Here is a 17,524-nt window from a genome sequence, read left to right as displayed (position 1 = left end):
TTCCTGCCTTGGCCTCCTGAGTGCTGGGAAGATAGCCACGTGCCACAGCATGCCCAGTGTGCATTTCAAGAATTTAAACTGAGCGGCGAGAGAGAGGTGACTCAACATTTAAAAGCCCTTGCTGTCCAAGGACCCAAGTGGAGCTCAGTTCTGAGCGCTTACCTCAGGGAGCTTACAAGTTACAACGCCCGTAACTCCAGCCAAGGGATGTGTCTCCACAGGCACACCACACCCATGTGTGCATACACACCTAAATAAAACTTAATTTCATGCCAAAATCAGAATGTAGTTCAACAGTAGGGTACTTGCTTCACAGTTGTGAGACTATTCGTCAGACACCAACACACACACACACACACACACACACACACACACACACACACACACACGATTATTTACTATAAATAATAAGACCTACATGATATGTCAAGTTGTTTTGCTTTGGAAGAAGGCTACTGATTTTCATTTTGGCACTTAGGATTTATTTTTATGTGTATACCTGCTTGTTTATTTGTTTGTTTGTCTGCATGTATGTCTATGCATTGTGTGCATGCAGTGCCTGCAGAAGCCAGAAGAGGGTATTGTATCCTTTGGAACTGGAGTTAGAAACAGCTGTGAGCCTTTCTGGAGGTTTTCTGCAAGAACAAGTGCGCTTAGTTACTGAGCCATCTCTCCGGGTGAGTAGGGGTCTATTGTTTTTAAGTATTGAAGGGCTTAAAGGCAGGCACCACCATCTGGTATGTGATATATCCATTTATTTCAATTTTAAAAAAAAAGAATAAAAAGAATGAAACGGAGATCTGTTTTAATATTTCCCAGGTCCTAGGTGTGCTGTGTACAAGACAGAGTGGAGTGAGAGTAATCCCACGGGCGGCGTCAGCCACTGCACAGTAATTGAAACCAGGATGTATCATAAACAGGCTTTAGCTAACTGCTAACTGCTAAACAAGTTAGTCCCTCGGCCATTGTTTTCTTTGAACAATTCCCTTCTGCCCTAAACCACAGAGAGTTAATTAAAGGCAACAAACCGATGGAGGATTAGATGCCATGTAGCCAGGGCTAGCCCTAAGAAAAGGGTGTATACTGCACAAACGACCTAGAAGAGTATTTTCCAGCTCACTTCTACACTTCTCCCTGATTCATATCCCAGGCTACCTGAGGCTCCCTAAGCTGACTTCGGTTCCGTTTGCTGTCACAGCCATGGCAGAACTATCCAAAAATGCATGAAGCGAGCTACTCCTGTTCCTATCCTTGTGGAGCAAAGGGAAAAAAATGAAAGCAAGTCAGGCAAGCTGGGAGAAAAGAAACCTGGGTCTAACTACTTGTTAGGAAAAAAAAAAAATCTTATTTTCTAGCTTTGATCTGGTTGTCGGCCGGAATGGCCTTGCCCAGGTGGTGGCCCACGGAAAGGCCAAACTTGTTGTTTTTCTGCTCCTCTTGTGCTTCTTTTTTCAGTAAGAATCCTGCTTGGAAGTCGAGATCAAACAGGCTGCTTGGAGCAAAATAGAGCGCAGGCTCCTCCCAGACAGTCTCCAGGCGTTTCTTCCATCCACGTAGGATCTGCGTGCGGGCCTCTGGCGGAGTGTGGCCGATGCTGTAGACCAGTTGAGGTTCTAAGACCTGGAAGCCACAGAAACGCAGGACGCCACTCTGGAGAGAAACAGAGCACAGAGGTAAGTGGCAGGAGTTAAAGTCTGTACAGTAAACGGGCATCAGAAGTTGATCTGGGGCCTGGAGAGCTGGCTCAACAGGTAAGACTCACTGCTCTTTCAGAGACCCCATCTTGGCGCCCGGCACCCATGGAGGGGCTCATCTGTCACTCTTCTAGTTCTAAGGGATTGGATGACCTTTTCTGACCTCTGTGGGCAGCCACAAAAACGTAGCATACACACCCAGAGCAATAAAATAAATAGACATTTTTTAAAAGATTTAACTACTTATTGTTATATGTAAGTACACTGTAGCTGTCTTCGGACACACCAGAAGAGGGTGTCAGGTCTCATTACAGATGGTTATGAGCCACCATATTGTTGCTGGGATTTGAACTCAGGACCTTTGGAAGAGCAGTCAGTGCTCTTAACTGCTGAGCCATCTCTCCAGTCCATAAATAGAAATCTCAAAAACAAAAACAAAAAACTTGCAGCTTTGGCTGCTCTTCCAGAAAGTCTGAGTTTGATTCTCAGGACCCACATGGTGGCTCAAAACCATCTCTAAGTGCTGTTCCAGGGAATCCAATGTACTCTTCCGGCCTCCACGAACATTGCATACATACCAACCACAGACAAACAGCAGGCAAAACACATAAAATAAAACTTAATTAAAAAAAAAAAAAACAAAAAAAACAAAAGCAAAACCTTTTAAGAGGGCGAGTTGGGCTTGCCAACGGGAGAAAGGGCAGTGAGAGGCCTGAGGTGCCCTGAGGTGCCCTGGGGAGTTGACACAGGTCCTTCTCTCACCTTCTGCCCGCCCTCCCTAGCTGCCACCTGGCTCAGCCTCCCTGGCAGAGCTTGAATGAGTAAAAACCTTGAAACTGTGCCAACCTGGATCCTCTGCCAAAAGAGCCGGAAATTGTATTACATTAGGGAGACCGTTTGCTCCTTGACACTGGGGTGTCACACGAGTGTGGTTGCGCATTTTTCTGCCTCTCCACACGATGAGCTCAGTCTTCCAAATGTCTTTCCAGTGCATGTCTGTCTCGCGCTGTCCTCTGCAGCCCCAGTCCTGAGTGGACATAATCTTCGGCCCCCGAAGGACCCCGAAGCCCACCTCTGGGACAAGCTCAGTGGACTTGATTCTTGTCCTGGGGAGCCACATAAGGCAGTCCATGCCTTCAAGCCAGCACCCAACCAGTTGAGGCAGGAGAACCGCCACAAATTCAAGTCCACCTTGGGATTATATAGGAACCTCCCCCACCTTAAGAAGTTAAAAGGGCTGGAGAGAGGAATCAGCAAGTAGAGTAAAGTTACCAGCCTTGCAAGCCTGATGGAGAGAGAGCCCAGAACCTATTTAAAAAGTGAATGCAGCTGGGGGGCGGTGGCACACACTTAATCCCAGCACTCAGGAGACACAGGTGGGTGGGTCTCCAAGTTTGAAGCCAGTTGGTTTCAAGAGTGAATTTCAGGACAGCCAGGGCTATACAGATACACAGGGAAATTCTGTCTCGAAAAATCATATATATAATATATATATATGTGTGTGTATATATACATGCATATACATATATATCTGTATATACATGTATATATCTGTGTGTGTGTGTGTGTGTGTGTATATATATATATATATATATATATATATATATGCAGCATGAATCTGCAATCCCAGCATGCCAAGGCAAGATGGGAGGCAGAGACAGGAGAACTGCCCAGAAGTTCAAGGACACTGAGCTTTGACCACACAGTACTACAAAAGCCAAGGAAATCCTGGTATCAACAAAGTGTAAAGGGAGAGCGGACTCTTTTGGGTTTTTTTGTTTGTTTGTTTATTTTTGTTTTTGTTTTTTGAGACAGGGTTTCTCTGTATAGCCCTTGCTGTCCTGGAACTCACTCTGTAGACCAGGCTGGCCTTGAACTCAGAAATCCGCCTGCCTCTGCCTCCCAGAGTGCTGGGATTACAGGCGTGCGCCATCACTGCCCGACTGGGAGAGCGGAATCTTAAAAGTTAACCTCTGATACATACACACACACACACACACAATCGGACAGGCAAACACATGCGTGTACATACAGGCATATACACACAAGCACACTTATTCATGCACACATGCATGCACAGGCACATACACACACACATATTTTTTTTTATTAAGATGTTCTGTGGTTGCAGATACAATCCCAGGAAGGCTGGAGAAAGCCAAGGCCTTGGCTGCACACTCTGAGGCCCTGGCGCTCATGGTTAGGAGACCGTTTGGCCATGTGCCCTGGGTCACCTCACAAGCTCCTGGAGGAAGCTCAGGAGGGGCTGCCCTTTTGCCAGGCTATTCTTGTCACACCTCGGGTCATTCTTAGTTACTGTCTGGAGGTTTGGACTCCGAGGAATGCTCAGCTAACAAACTTCTCTGGAAGTTCAACAACAGAGGGCTACCTGAATTGGCCAGAGAATGACGTTCATGTCCCCGTGGACGCCCTGAAGAGAGTACATGGAGCCGCTGCCCCCAGTGGTGATGGAAAGCAAGGCCTTCTTGTTCTGAAAGAGAAAACAAGTGTTGCAGGCTCCTCTCCTGGGTCCCAGTGAGTTAATGAACAGGGGGCCCCTGGAGAGAAGAATGAATGAGGTCACCCTATTCCTGTGCCAGCTCAGCATGACTCTGCATGTGTTCCAGCTGCGGCTGGGACCAGCATGTGACTGTGGAGTGCCATGACTACAGCACAAATCATCAGCTCACTCTAAACTTTAGGAGACAGCTGGGTATGGTGGCTCACGACTTTAATCCCAGTGCTCAGGAGACAGAGACTGGTGGGTCCCTCTGAGTGAGTTCCAACACAGCCAGGCCTACATAATAAGACCCCATGTCAATTTTTATTAATTCAATTAAAAAAGAAAAGGTTGAGGCTGGGAGATGGCTCAGTGGTTATAAGCCCTGACTGCTCTTCCAGAGGACCCAGGTTCAATCCCCAGCACCCACATGGCAGCTCACAACTGTAACGCTTGTTCCAGGGGAAGCTAACGCCCTCATTCAGACACACGTGCAGGCAAAACACTGATGTACATAAAAGAAGAATACATAAATGTTTAAAAATCTATTTTTTAAAAAAAAAAGTCACAAGATAGCTTGTCACTATTTGGCCTCTAAACATCAAAGATTCTTTTTCCAGTTTTATGGTTTTTTTTCAGACAGGATCTCATGTAGCCCAGGCTGGCCTAAAACTCACTAAGTAGATGAGGATGGCCTTGAACTCTTGGTCTTCCTGTCTTTCCCACCTGGGATTTCAGGTGTTTATCACCAAGTCAGTAAGATTTTTCCATTTTTATTTTTACTATGGAAAAATCTCAAGCATGAAGATTCAAGGATAACAAACAAACAAACAAAAAACCTAGCAAACAGCTTGAAGTCTAGTTTATCTCTCTTATACCAGCCACTCATTAATTCCCTCAACATTTTCAAGTTAGGTTTTTTTGGGGTTTTTTTTGTTTTTGTTTTTTTCTGGAACACTTTAAAACAAAGTCCAAAGGCTGGAGAGATGGCTTAGCTGGTAAAGCCACTTGCCACCGAGTCTGACGACCTGAGTCTGATCTCCTGTCTGCAACTTGTCCCCTGGTTTCCACGAACACGCTGTGGCACGCCTGTGTCCCTCCCAGATACATGTTAATGGCAGTCTGGAGTGATGGGCTAGGGGTTAAGAGGTCCTTCAGAAGACCCAGGTTCAGTCCCCAGCACCCAGAGTGGCTCACAACTGTCCTGTAACTCTAGTTCCAAGAAGATGTAACCCCCCCCTTTCCCAGACCCCTCAACCACTGCACACATGTGGCGGCACACAGACATATAAACAGTCAAAACACTCAAATACATAAAATAATAAGTAAATATAAAAAAAATCGAGCAAATCTAAAACATTATGTCAAAAAGACTCATATACATAAAATAAGTAAATTTTAAAAAAATGGAGCAAATCCAAAACATCCTGTCATGTGATTATAAGAGCGATACAAGCCAGGCGGTGGTGGTGCATGCCTGTGATCCCAGCACAATGGGAGGCAGAGGCAGGTGGATTTCTGAGTTTGCGGCCAGCCTGGTCTACAGAATGAGTTCCAGGACAGCCAGGGCTACAGAGAGAAACCCTGTCTCAAAAACACCAAATAATTAAAAAAAAAAAAAAAAGAGCTATGCAATGCATCCTCCCTGGTCTGAAGAGTGCGTCTGTGCTCTCAGAGTAGAATCTACTCAGGAAATGGTCAATGGTTCACCTACCTGGAAAGGACCCTTGTCATACATGGTGGCGTAAGTGTAGGCAAATCCTGCTACGAGCACTCTGTCAAACCAGCCCTTCAAAATGGCAGGCACCCCAAACCAATGCAGTGGGAACTGTGGGACAGAAGACCAAGAAGTCAGACCACAGTACTCACACACACACACACACACACACACAGATACATATAAACAACACGCACACAAATATAAATCCATGTAAATACACACAGCACATCAGCTCAGCTGCATGCCCTGTGACTGACATCACTTCCTGTGACTGACATCACTTAGAATGCAGAGGACTCCAGAACCACCAGGGCAAGCACTCCAGACACCGCTTTCTTTTGCTGTCTGCTCTTTGTGATACCTGAAATATCACCAGGTCTGCGGCTTCCAGTTTTTTCTGTTCAGCCACAATGTCTGGACTCAGGCGGCCTTCCTTATATGCTAGCGATGACTCAGTAGGATACTGAAAGTTCTCCGAGTCCTTCAGCTTACCTGTTGGGAGGCAAGAGGGATGGGACTGAGGCTGGGCCACGGGGGTCCGATGTCAACGCAGACAGACGGTTCTTACCTGTGATGTCATTTCTGGAAATGATGGGGTTAAAGTTCATAGCATAGAGGTCAGAAACGACTACCTCCCATCCTTTGCTCTTCAGAGCCTCTAGAGCAGCCTCCTTCATGGCATAGTTGAATGATGTTCTCTCCGAATGGGCCAGTACAATCAGGGCTCTCCTCGCTGCTTAGACATAGGTGAGGCATGGAAAGAAAACCCAAACAGGACGAGTGAGTCTGTAATCCAAAGTGCTTGGGATCAGACACGTTTCCCACCTTAGTTTCTCAGAGTGGGGAACAGTGGCTGACATTATCAACTAAACATCTTTAATCTGAAAATCTAAAGTTGAGGCTGGTGAGATGGCTCAGCAGATAAAGGCACTTCCTGCCAAGTCGGATGTCCTGAGGTCGAGTCCCAGGACCCATATGGCGGAAGGAGAGAACCAACTTCTGAAGTTATCATGACCCCCACAAGGAACAAACACACACACACACACACACACACACACACACACACACAGAGACACACACACACTAAATGTAATCAAATTTTTTTTTTAAATCTGAAGTCTAGCGGTATTGTTGTAGTTGATTAATCTGCTCTACCTCTTTGGCAGCGTCTGTGTGGGCTCCTCACTAGCTACTTCAATGCTCTGGATTCTCTCTCTCTCTCTCTCTCTCTCTTTTTAAGATTTATTTATTATATGTAAGTACACTCTAGCTGTCTTCAGACACTCCAGAAGAGGGAGCCAGGTCTCATTACAGATGGTTGTAAGCCACCATGTGGTTGCTGGGATTTGAACTCAGGATCTTTGGAAGAACAGTCAGTGCTCTTAACCGCTGAGCCATCTCTCCAGCCCTCTTTTTAAATATATATATATATATTATTTTAATGATATGAGTACATTGTAGCTATAGTCAGACACACCAGAAGAGGGCATCAGATCTTATTATGGATGATTGTGAGCCACCATGTGGTTGCTGGGATTTGAACTCAGGACCTCTGGAAGAGCAATCAGTGCTCTTAACCGCTGAGCCATCTCTCCAGAATCCATGCTCTGGATTCTCAAGTGAAAGACACACACACACACACACACACACACACACACACACACTCACAAAGCCTTCTATTTTAATGTTCCTTAACCAGCTCAAAGGCTGGGCCACTTCAATCCTCCATGTTGCTAGCACACTCTCCCCTCCGATATTCCTGAATTATTACCTACTAAAACCTATATTCCATCCTGGCTGCCCCGGACCCAGGCCTCCTGGGCCCCGATCCCCAACCTCTACATGTTGGCTGTCTCTCCGCGCTGCGGCTTTGATCCCTTTGCTTCTCCGGCCTGAGGTACTGAATCCTTCTTCTCCGGTTCCCTTGCCTCTGTCTCTCTGCCTAGCCATCTGTGGCTGGCAACTTTATCTGCCAATCAAAACCAGCTGAGGGCAGCACCCTCAGCATCTTACATGCAGATGTGTGAGTGCCCGGTAATTTTTGGAGCCGAATTAACACAAGTAGTATTAGAATCAATCCACAACACAGAGGGCTCCGAAATAAGTCCAAAATGTTTTGAACATCATGTTTGCACTCAAAAACGTTTCCCAGGTGTGGTGGTGGTGCACACATTTAATTGCAGCATTTGGGAGTCAGAGACAGGCAAATCTCTGTGAATTTGAGGGCAGCCTGGTCTACAGAGCTAGTTCCAGAATAGCCAGGGCTACACAGAGAAACCCTGTCTTAAAAGACAAAAGCAAAAAGTTCCCCAAAATGCCAGATGCGGTGGCACACACCTTTAATCTCAGCACCCAGGAGGCAGAAGCAGGCGGATCTCTCAGCTTGAGGCCAACCATGACTGCATATGGAGATTCTGTCCAAAAATTTATTTTTATTTTACTTTTTGCAGTTGAAGAAAAGCGTTTATTTGGGTGTGAGGAAACATCTACAGCAGACACACAGAGAAAAAAGACCCTCAGTAAAGCACGGGATGGGGTAGAGGGGACCTTGGAAGAATCTAAAAAAAAAAAAACCCATCCAAAAAGTTAAAGAAAAAAGTTAAAGCCGGAGCGTGTAAGTCGCGGCAGAATGTGCGTCCCGCTCCTGGCTCCATCCTTAGTAGCATTTAAGAAAGCTTGCCTCTGACTTCAGCTTTTCCATCTGTTATCAACCAGCAAAGCTTCGGCAGCCAGGAAGCCAGGGATCATGAGAGAAGAGGGGATGAGTGACAGGTTATAGGAACCCATTTGTCTTAGTTTACTTACTGTCTTAGTCACTATATCAAGGCCAAGGTAATTATTATTATTATTATTATTTTTTGGATTTGGGTTTTTCAAGACAGGGTTTCTCTTGTCCTGGAACTCACTCTGTCCTGGAACTCACTCTGTAGACCAGGCTGGCCTCAAATTCAGAAATCCGCCTGCCTCTGTCTCCCAGAGTGCTGAGATTACAGGCGTGCACCACCACCACCCCACCACCCACCCCCACCCCAGGCGGTTGCTGGGATTTGAACTCAGGACCTTCAGAAGAGCAGTCAGTGCTCTCAACGGCTGAACCATCTCTCCAGCCCAGACCAAGGTAATTCTTAGAAGGAATTTAACTGTGGGTTTGCTATAGTTTCAACAGTCAGTCCATTCTCAGCGTGGCAGCATGGTGGGTGCTCATGACAGTGGAGAGGTAGCTGAGAGCTACATCCTGATCCACAGGAAAAGAAAGACAGGGCAACACAGGGCCTGGCATGGGCTTTTAAAATCTCAAAGCCAGCTGGGCAGTGGTGGTGCACACCTGTAATCCCAGCACTCTGGGAGGCAGAGGCAGGCGGATTTCTGAGTTCAAAGCCAGCCTGGTCTACAGAGTGAGTTCCAGGACAGCCAGGGCTACATAGAGAGACTCTGTCTCGAAAAACCAAAAAAAAAAAAAAAAAAAAAAAAAAAAAAGAAAGAAAAAGAAAAAAGAAAAAGGAAAAGAAAAAAAAAGAAATCTCAAAGCCCACCTCAAAGTAATACACTTCCTCCAACAAGGTCACGACTCCTTATCCTTCTACTAGATCACTCCCTGGTAACTAAGCATTCCTATATATGAGCCTGTGGAAGCCATTCTTATTCAAACTACCATCCTTACTGTTGCTATAACTGAATACCACAGACTAGATGGTTATAAAAAAGGGGGGAGAAGGTTTTTTCAGTTCATAGTACTAGAAGTTGGGAGGAGGGGAGGTGGTACCAGTGGAGGCCTTCTTGCTGGTGAGAATTCTAAAGAGTCCTAAGACAGTTCTGGGACTGAAAGACAAGGCAAGAGAGGCAGATTCAAGACAGAGCTACACTAGCTCTAGCAACACCCCCATTATAAAACAATCTCTCCACACACTGATCCACACATCATTTCTGAAGACAGAGCCATTTTCACCCAATCACCTTGCACCCTATGAGAAAAGGGTCTCACATAGCCCAGGCTAGCTTCAAACTCACCGTGTAGTAGAGGATAACCTTGAACCTCTAATCCTCCTATCTCTACCTCCCAAACGCTGGGACCTCCATGCCCACGCCAGCCACCTCCTTAATATCCCACTCAGGCTGGGCAGTGGTGGCACAGGCCTGTAATCCCAGCACTCTGGAAGGTAGAGACAGGTGGATTTCTGAGTTTGAGGCCAGCCTGGTCTATAGAGTGAGTTCCAGGACAGCCAGGGCTACACAGAGAAACCCTGTCTCGGGGAAAAAAAAAACAAATCCAAAAAACCAAAAAAAAAAAAAAAAAATTCCAGTGTGTGTGCTTATCCATGTGTGTGAGTACACGTGTGTACACATGGAGGCCAGAGGACAACCTTGGATGTCATTCCTCAGGTTCCTTCCACCCTGTTTGAAACATGATCTAGCCTGAAAGTTTTCAAGTACGCCAGGATGGCTGCCAGCAGGCCCAGGGGCTACACTCTGACTATAAGCTGCCACACCTGGCTTTTCTAAATAAAATACAAACAAAAAAGCATGGGTTCTAGGATCTGAACTCAGGGCCTCATGCTTGTAGCATGGAGTCCACTGCAGCCGTAAACAAAGAAGCCAATGGACGAGGCTGTGCACTTGAACTGAGCTTGGGTTGTGCATGCTTTGGTTCTGGCTTCATGGCTTGAACATGGGATGCCCCACAACTAGGTTTAGTAGTTCGTATCTGTCATCCCAGCATTTGAGAAGCAGAAGTAATAGGATAATAGGTTCTAGTCCAGCCTGAAGGGCAAATTAGACTCTGTCTTAAAAAAAAAAAAAAAAAAAAAAAAGTCCCTACAGGCTGAAGGATTGGAAACTCAGTCCCCAGCCTGTGATGGTACTAGAGAAGAACTTTGGGAACAGGAGCTGGAGGCGGGAGTAGGGGTAGGGCTTGCTGGAAGTAGTGAGTCACTCAGGGTATGCTTCTGAAGATTAGATCGGGCCCTCCGGGCATGTGTTTCTCTCCCCGGCTGCCACAGGTGAGATCCTCTCTAACTCGAGCTCTGGAACCCCTTCTGTTCACAGCTATGCAAAGTAACTAATAAAAATGGAAAAAGGTTTGTCCTCTTCCTCCTCCTCTTCTTCCTCCTCATCCTCCTCCTCTTCCTCCTCCTTTCTTCTCCTCCTCTTCCTCTTTGTATAAGAGCCTCTTTCTCTCTTTCTCTCTCTGTTTCTCTCTCTCCCTCCCCTTCCCTATTCCTCCTCTCCCTGTGGTGACTTCCCTGGCCTTGGTCCTTGGGGCCAGTGAACTCGCCCACTTGACAACAGCTTCCCAATTTAAAAAAAAAAAAAAAAGGGCTGGGCGGTGGTGGCGCACACCTGTAATCCCAGCACTTGGAAGGCAGAGGCAGGTGGATTTCTGAGTTGGGCCAGCCTGGTCTACAGAGTGAGTTCCAGGACAGCCAGGGCTACACAGAGAAACCCTGTCTCCAAACCCTACCTCCCCCCCCCCCAAAAAAAAGGAAAGTGGGTAAAGCTGTCAAAGCCTCCAGTCCCGTGTGAACATGGTGAACAAGCCTTGGGAACCGAGAGAACCTCCAGGAAAAGAAAGAGGCCAAGGCCGTTTACTTCACATGCATTTTGTTTCCTGGATTGTTCTTGGATGTGATTTCATGCCTCCTGTGACAGACACTCACATTCAATTTCTAAGGCATGTTTATTCTTGTTGGATGTTGTAACACAGCCATAGAACCCAACCTGGTTGAGAGGATTTGCCGAGTGCTGTCTTTAGAATGCCCCGAGTCTGGGCATGGCCTTCTGCCTCGCTTTCATGATTTCCCAGAGATAATCGATGGTGCATGCCAGGCAACGTGTGTAAATTGGACTGTCCAGAGAAAGTTCCGGGACAGGACTGCTACTGCTGTTAATATGTAGTGTGTGCTTACTGGCACTTATTTTTACATGGTTTCTGATCATGTTTTTCTAATCTCACTTCTCCTCGGATCACTGCTTCCTGTGTTACATACATGTACAAATGTTCACTGAACCTGAAGCAGGCTTTCAACTGCGTGACACTGTAGTCCGACCTATTCTTTGAGGTCTCGCTGACAGATCCGCAGAGACCTGACTTGATCCTCAGACCCCATGGAAGGCTGTGAAAAACAATGAACAGACTCGTCCTCCAGCCTTCACACAAATGCTGTGGTACTTACACACCACACGGGCACACACAGATGCAGGCACACACATGCACACGGGTACTCAAAGGTGTGAGGGAGCACACACACACACACAGGCACACACACATATAGTCACACACACACAGGCACCCACACATACAGACACACACCACTTTAATAATAACAAATACATTTTAGAAATAAAAGTAAAATGGAAGGAAGGGACAAGCAAGAAGAATAAAGAATGCATTCTAAGTCCGTGAGAAATTAGTGTCTACTGATGTTGGCTCCCCGCCCCCCAAATAGAATTTCTCTGTGTAGCCCTGGCTGTCCTAGAACACAGGCTTGACTGCTTGTCTCCACCTCCCCAGTGTTGGGATCAAAGGTGTGCATCACCACCACCTGACAATGTTTAATGGACCATCAACATGAAAAGAAAAGATCTCCCTAGAAAATTAGTAGAACGGTCCCGTCCCCTTGTCGGGTATGGTTGACTAGGTTACAAAAGGATCTAAGTATGCTGGGCAGTGGTGGCGCACACCTGTAATCCCAGCACTTGGGAGGCAGAGGCAGGCGGATTTCTGAGTTCGAGGCCAGCCTGGTTTACAGAGTGAGTTCTAGGAGAGCCAGGGCTACACAGAGAAACCCTGTCTCGAAAAAACGAAATCCAAAAAAACAAACCAAAAAAAAAAAGTGCCTAAGTGCTGGGTGCTGTTGGTATAGATAGTTTCTTGGGCTAGTGTTAAATAACTATTTTTTAAGGATTTATTTTTATGTATGTGCTGATGTGGGTGCCATTTGTAGGCTGGTACCTCTGGAGGCCAGGAGAGGGCGTTGGACCACTGGAACTGAAGTTACAGGTACTTGTAGGATACCCTGCCCCGGCTTGCGAGATCTGAACTCTGGACCACAGATCTGGACTCTGGTCCTCAGAATTATACAGTAAATGGTCAATCAGCTCTCTAGCCCCTAGTTTTCATCTGAATGATTCTTCAAACAGCAATAACTTCCGGGGTAATTAAAGACCTAAGTGTTTGTTTTGGGATGAGTCTGGAAGCACATCAGGAATTCCCGTTAGCACGTTAGCACGCTAGCCAACACTAACTTCTGCTTTGCCTTGGATCCCCGCATCTACTGGGTCTGCAACTGCTTCCTGATTTAGGCTGGGTTTTGAATCCGGAGCCTCATAATCGCCCCCGACCGAGCCAGCCCCGCAGCCCCAGCGTGCTAAAGCCAGTGCCTCTTGTCCCCTGCCCTGATGGGCTGCCAAGAAACAGATGCATTGTTCCATTGTTGTGTGAACGTGCTCCTCCCTGTCCCACACCTGTGCCTGATTTCCATTCCATTTACGCCCTGAAATGCTCATGTTATTAGAGGCCGGGCTCCCGGCCGTGCCACATTTTACCTGGGCACCTGATAGATATTGTAGGGCTGGGGCCTGGGATCCTATGAGGGCCTAAGCTTCAGAAGATGTCTTTTTTTTTTTTTTTTTTTTTTTTTTTTTTTTTTTTTTTTTTTTTTTTTAGTAAAATTAAAATAGACCAAATGTGGTGATAGAAGCCTTGAATCTTAGCACTGGGGAGGCAGAGACAGATCTCTGTGAGTTCAAGGCCAGCCTGGTCTACAGAGTGAGCTCCAGGACAGTCAGGGATATATATAAAAAAAAAAAAAAAAAAGAAGGAAAGAAAAAACAAAAACAAAAGAAAGAACAAAAGAAAGAAAAGAAAAGAATTTTTAAATTTTAAAATGTACTTATTTTACAGGTATGGGTGTTTTGTTTACACACATGCCTGTGCAACAGATACATGCCTGGTACCTTAGAAAGACTGGAGTTAAAAAAAGTTTTGAGCTCTCTTGTGAACTTGGGGAGGGGGGGGGATCAAACCCAGACTCTGCAAGAGCAGCCTGTGCACTTAACCAATGAGGATCTCTCCAGCCTGATACTTTTTGTTTGTTTTGTTGTGGGTTTTCTTTTGTTTGTTTGTTCTGACTGTGTGGCCTTGGCTGCCCTGGAGCTTGTTGCGTAGAGGAGGCTGGCCTCAAACTTAGAAAGATCCATCTGCCTCTACCTCCAGGGTGCTTTTAAATTACATTATTTTTTTCCTGTGTGTGTGTGTGTGTGTGTGTGTGTGTGTGTCTGTCTGTCTGTCTGTCTGCCTTCCTGACTTGGGCAGAACTTGCAGGAGTTGGAATTGGTTCTCAATTTCCTTGTGGGTCCCTGGGCTGGAACTCAGGTCGTCAAGCCTGGTAGCAGGTCCCTTTATCCAATAACTTTCTTGCTAACCCTGACTCTAAATTTTGGTAGCTGAAGTTATCTGGACGTCACTTGGAAACAAACCTCTATCCAGCCTATTCTTGCTTTCAGTCCCCTCCCCCTCCCCCACCTGAAAGTTTCTGTGCTTCCCAGCCCTCCGCTAGAGCCTCGGCTCCACTAAAGGCAGCTCGGGAGGTCTCCATCAGACTGGCCCCCTCAGGAGGCCTCCATCAGACTGGCCCTATGGCCTGTGACAGGCAGCATTTTCTTGATTAGTGATTGATGCGGGGAGGGTCGGCTCACTGTGGTTGGTGTCACCCTCGGGCAGGTGCCACTGGGTTGTATAGGAAAACAGGTTGAGGCTGGAGAGATGGCTCCGTGGTTAAGAGCACTAACTGCTCTTCCAGAGGTCCTGAGTTCAAATCCCAGCAACCACATGGTGGCTCACAACCATCTGATGCCTTCCTCTGGAGGGGCTGAAGACAGCTACAGTGTATTTAAATATAACAATAAATAAATCTTGAAAAAAAAAAAAAGAGCTGGGCATGGTGGTGCATGCCTGCAATCCCAGCACTCTGGGAGACAGAGGCAGGAGGATTTCTGAGTTCGAGGCCAGCCTGGTCTACAGAGTGAGTTCCAGGACAGCCAGGGCTACACAGAGAAACCCTGTCTCGAAAAAAACTAAATCCTAAAAACAACAACAACAAAAAATCAAAAAAAGAAAAGAAAAGAAAGAAAGAAAAAAAAGAAAAGAAAACAGGCTGAAAAGGTCACAGACAGCAAGCCAGTAAGCAGAGTTCTTCTGTTTCAGGTCCTGCCTCCAGGTTCCTGCCTAGATTTCCCTTGGTAATGAACTGGGACCCAGAACTGTCAGCCAAAACACCCTTTTGGTCGGTGTTTCATTGATGCGACTGAGAGCAGACCAGGGTTGCCAGGATTACAGCCGATTGCTGTCATCTTTCTGTTTTAATTTTTTTTACTTTGTTAATCTCCCACTCTAATTTGTAAATTAAATTTAGCCAGGCCTGGGCACACACCTGTAAATTCCAGCACTGGGGAGCAGAGGCAGAAGGATCGATTAGGTGTTCAAGGTCGGCCTAGACCAAATTAACTTTGAAGCTAATCTGGCCTGAATGAATGAATGAATGAATGAAGCTGGGCGGTGGTGGCGCACGCCTGTAGTCCCAGCACTCTGGGAGGCAGAGGCAGGCGGATTTCTGAGTTTGAGGCCAGCCTGGTCTACAGAGTGAGTTCCAGGGCAGCCAGGGCTACACAGAGAAACCCTGTCTCAAAAAAAAAACAAATCCAAAAAACAAACAAACAAACAAGAAAAGAATGAATGAATGAATGAATGAATGAACAAACATTGACCTGAGATGAATCACAAGTGTGGGAATAGAAGATAACAATGCTTGGACTCTGCTGTCCGTGGATCCAGGGCAGGGGTCTTGGAATAGTTATCCCTTGTGGATAAATGGCGACCAGTACAGAAAGCAGACACAGCCTTACCAGATGTTGAAAACCCTTCCTTGGGGGGGGGGGGGGGTTCTCCCAGCTCTACTCATCGTAGAGCTCAGAGAACACTGGGTGGCACTGTACCAACCCCAGAAGCATTCTTCACTCCCTCCCTCTGTGTTTTTAGCAAGGCGAGATCCTGAGTATAATTACTGCAGAGGCTGGAGTAGTTTTAAAGGGAAAGGAACTCCAAAACGTTACGGTCCCGCCCCAGCAGAGGAAACACTGCCTAAACCTTATTGCTGCCCAGAACTCAGAGCCAGGCCCTGTTGGGAAGCGCTTAGCCCTGGAGGTTACTTGGCCAAGAACACAGTAGATGCCAGTCAAACACTAGGCAATAATGTGTCGGTAACTGCCAAGGACGCTCTCCCCTGCCTTCCCCTTGCTGATGGCAAAGTGAGGAGACTGTCACCAAAATGGAGCAAGTAACAAATCAGATTTCCCCCTCCAGGGTCACAGCAGAAACTTTCCAGGGCTAAGCAGGCTGGAGTTAGGTCCCAGTTCCATTATATTCCTTCCCTGCTCTGTCCCCAGATCCCAACTCCACATCTTCCCTTTTTCTTTCACAAGGTGGTGATCCCCCTTTTAAAAGTCTGTGTTTTGTTTGTTTGTTTGTTTGTTTGTTTGTTTGTTTGTTTGAGACAGTCTCTCTCCACTATGTGACTCTGACTGTCCCGGGACTGCATCTGTAGACCAGGCTAGCTTCAGAGCTGCCTTTGCCTCCAGAGTGCCACCAAGCCCAGCAGTGGTCCCTACAAATTGCCTGTTTGCATTCTTAAATGTTAACAACGTATTTCCAAATGGTTAAATACTATCTGGCCTAGGCTGGAGATAAACGCAGAGCTCAGGGGGTAGAGACTTTGTCTAGTGTGCAGGAGGTCTTGGTTTCAGGTCAATTCGCAGAGCCGTATAAATCAGGTGTGACAATGCACACTTAAAATCCTGGCACTTCGGCAGTGGAGGCAGTAAGACCCTAAGTTCAAGGCTATCCTTCACTACACAGCAGTTTTAAGGCCAACCTGGGATACACATTACCCTATTTCTAAATAGTCCAAACGAGGTACAGCGAATGGCCAACTCTGTTAAAAAACAGTATAGAACGGGTAGTGCTGGAGTTGCCCATGGGTGAATTTGGGCTACAGAATAATTTGCACGCCATCTCTGGTTCTGAGAAGAAACTCCCCTTCCAGGGACTAACCGAGGTTCATCCAGGATCCTAATCACTTTTTCTCTTTGAGGCAAAGAAAAAAACAAAAACAAAAACTCATAGCAAGCCCCTACATTCTCCTCAGGATGAATCAGACTGGAGTTGGCACCACACTCACCCGCCATGGCTCCAGATGTTGAGGGCGGATCGTAGTACCAAGTGCTGATTGGCTGAGCAGCTGGTTGCCAGGACGACCCTGAAGCACTTGAGAGAGATCCTTTGGGCTACAGTGAGCTTGTGTGAGCAGTGTGGGCTGAGCACTTGCAGACTTTATATCCTGCTTATCCTGGCCCAGCCCACTGCGCAGGGCAGCCAGTGAGGGCGGGGCTGGATTCCCGAACCCAGCCTCGCTGTGGGGAGGATACCAAGTTATTGGCAGGGAGAAACAGTTTAGCTGGACTCCGCTCCTGTATATGGATGTCAAAGGGGTGAGCCAGGGAGTGAGAGGTTTTGAGGATATGGGTACATATTGGGTAAATTCATCTGCTCCCTGTCCC

The 17,524-nt window shown here is 46.7% G+C and overlaps 1 protein-coding gene across 1 annotated transcript; it reads right to left on the bottom strand.

Annotated features, from left to right (window-relative positions):
* Positions 1-620: 620 nt before the first annotated feature.
* Positions 621-17,279, bottom strand: Nqo1 (NAD(P)H quinone dehydrogenase 1). The gene is made up of 6 exons (XM_052166466.1): positions 17,146-17,279; positions 6,483-6,647; positions 6,276-6,406; positions 5,909-6,022; positions 4,084-4,185; positions 621-1,650 (listed from the first exon to the last, which is right to left on the bottom strand). The coding sequence occupies exons 1-6, from the start codon at positions 17,150-17,152 to the stop codon at positions 1,345-1,347; spliced, it is 825 nt and encodes a 274-aa protein (XP_052022426.1). The 5' UTR covers positions 17,153-17,279; the 3' UTR covers positions 621-1,344.
* Between the last annotated feature and the right edge of the window lie 245 nt (positions 17,280-17,524).

This window comes from Apodemus sylvaticus, chromosome 21 (genome assembly GCF_947179515.1).
Source record: "Apodemus sylvaticus chromosome 21, mApoSyl1.1, whole genome shotgun sequence".
In the NCBI taxonomy this organism is placed as follows: domain Eukaryota; kingdom Metazoa; phylum Chordata; class Mammalia; order Rodentia; family Muridae; genus Apodemus; species Apodemus sylvaticus.
This window is presented reverse-complemented; position numbering and strand designations above follow the sequence as displayed.

What these genes read in the sequence shown, in the direction of transcription:
- Nqo1 (XM_052166466.1), bottom strand. An exon ending in CAGACCTGGTGATATTTCAG is followed by an intron (nt 6,023 to 6,275) that starts GTATCACAAAGA and finishes TCTGTCCCACAG; the next exon opens with TTCCCACTGCATTGGTTTGG. An exon ending in ATGACAAGGGTCCTTTCCAG is followed by an intron (nt 4,186 to 5,908) that starts GTAGGTGAACCA and finishes TTTCTCTTTCAG; the next exon opens with AACAAGAAGGCCTTGCTTTC.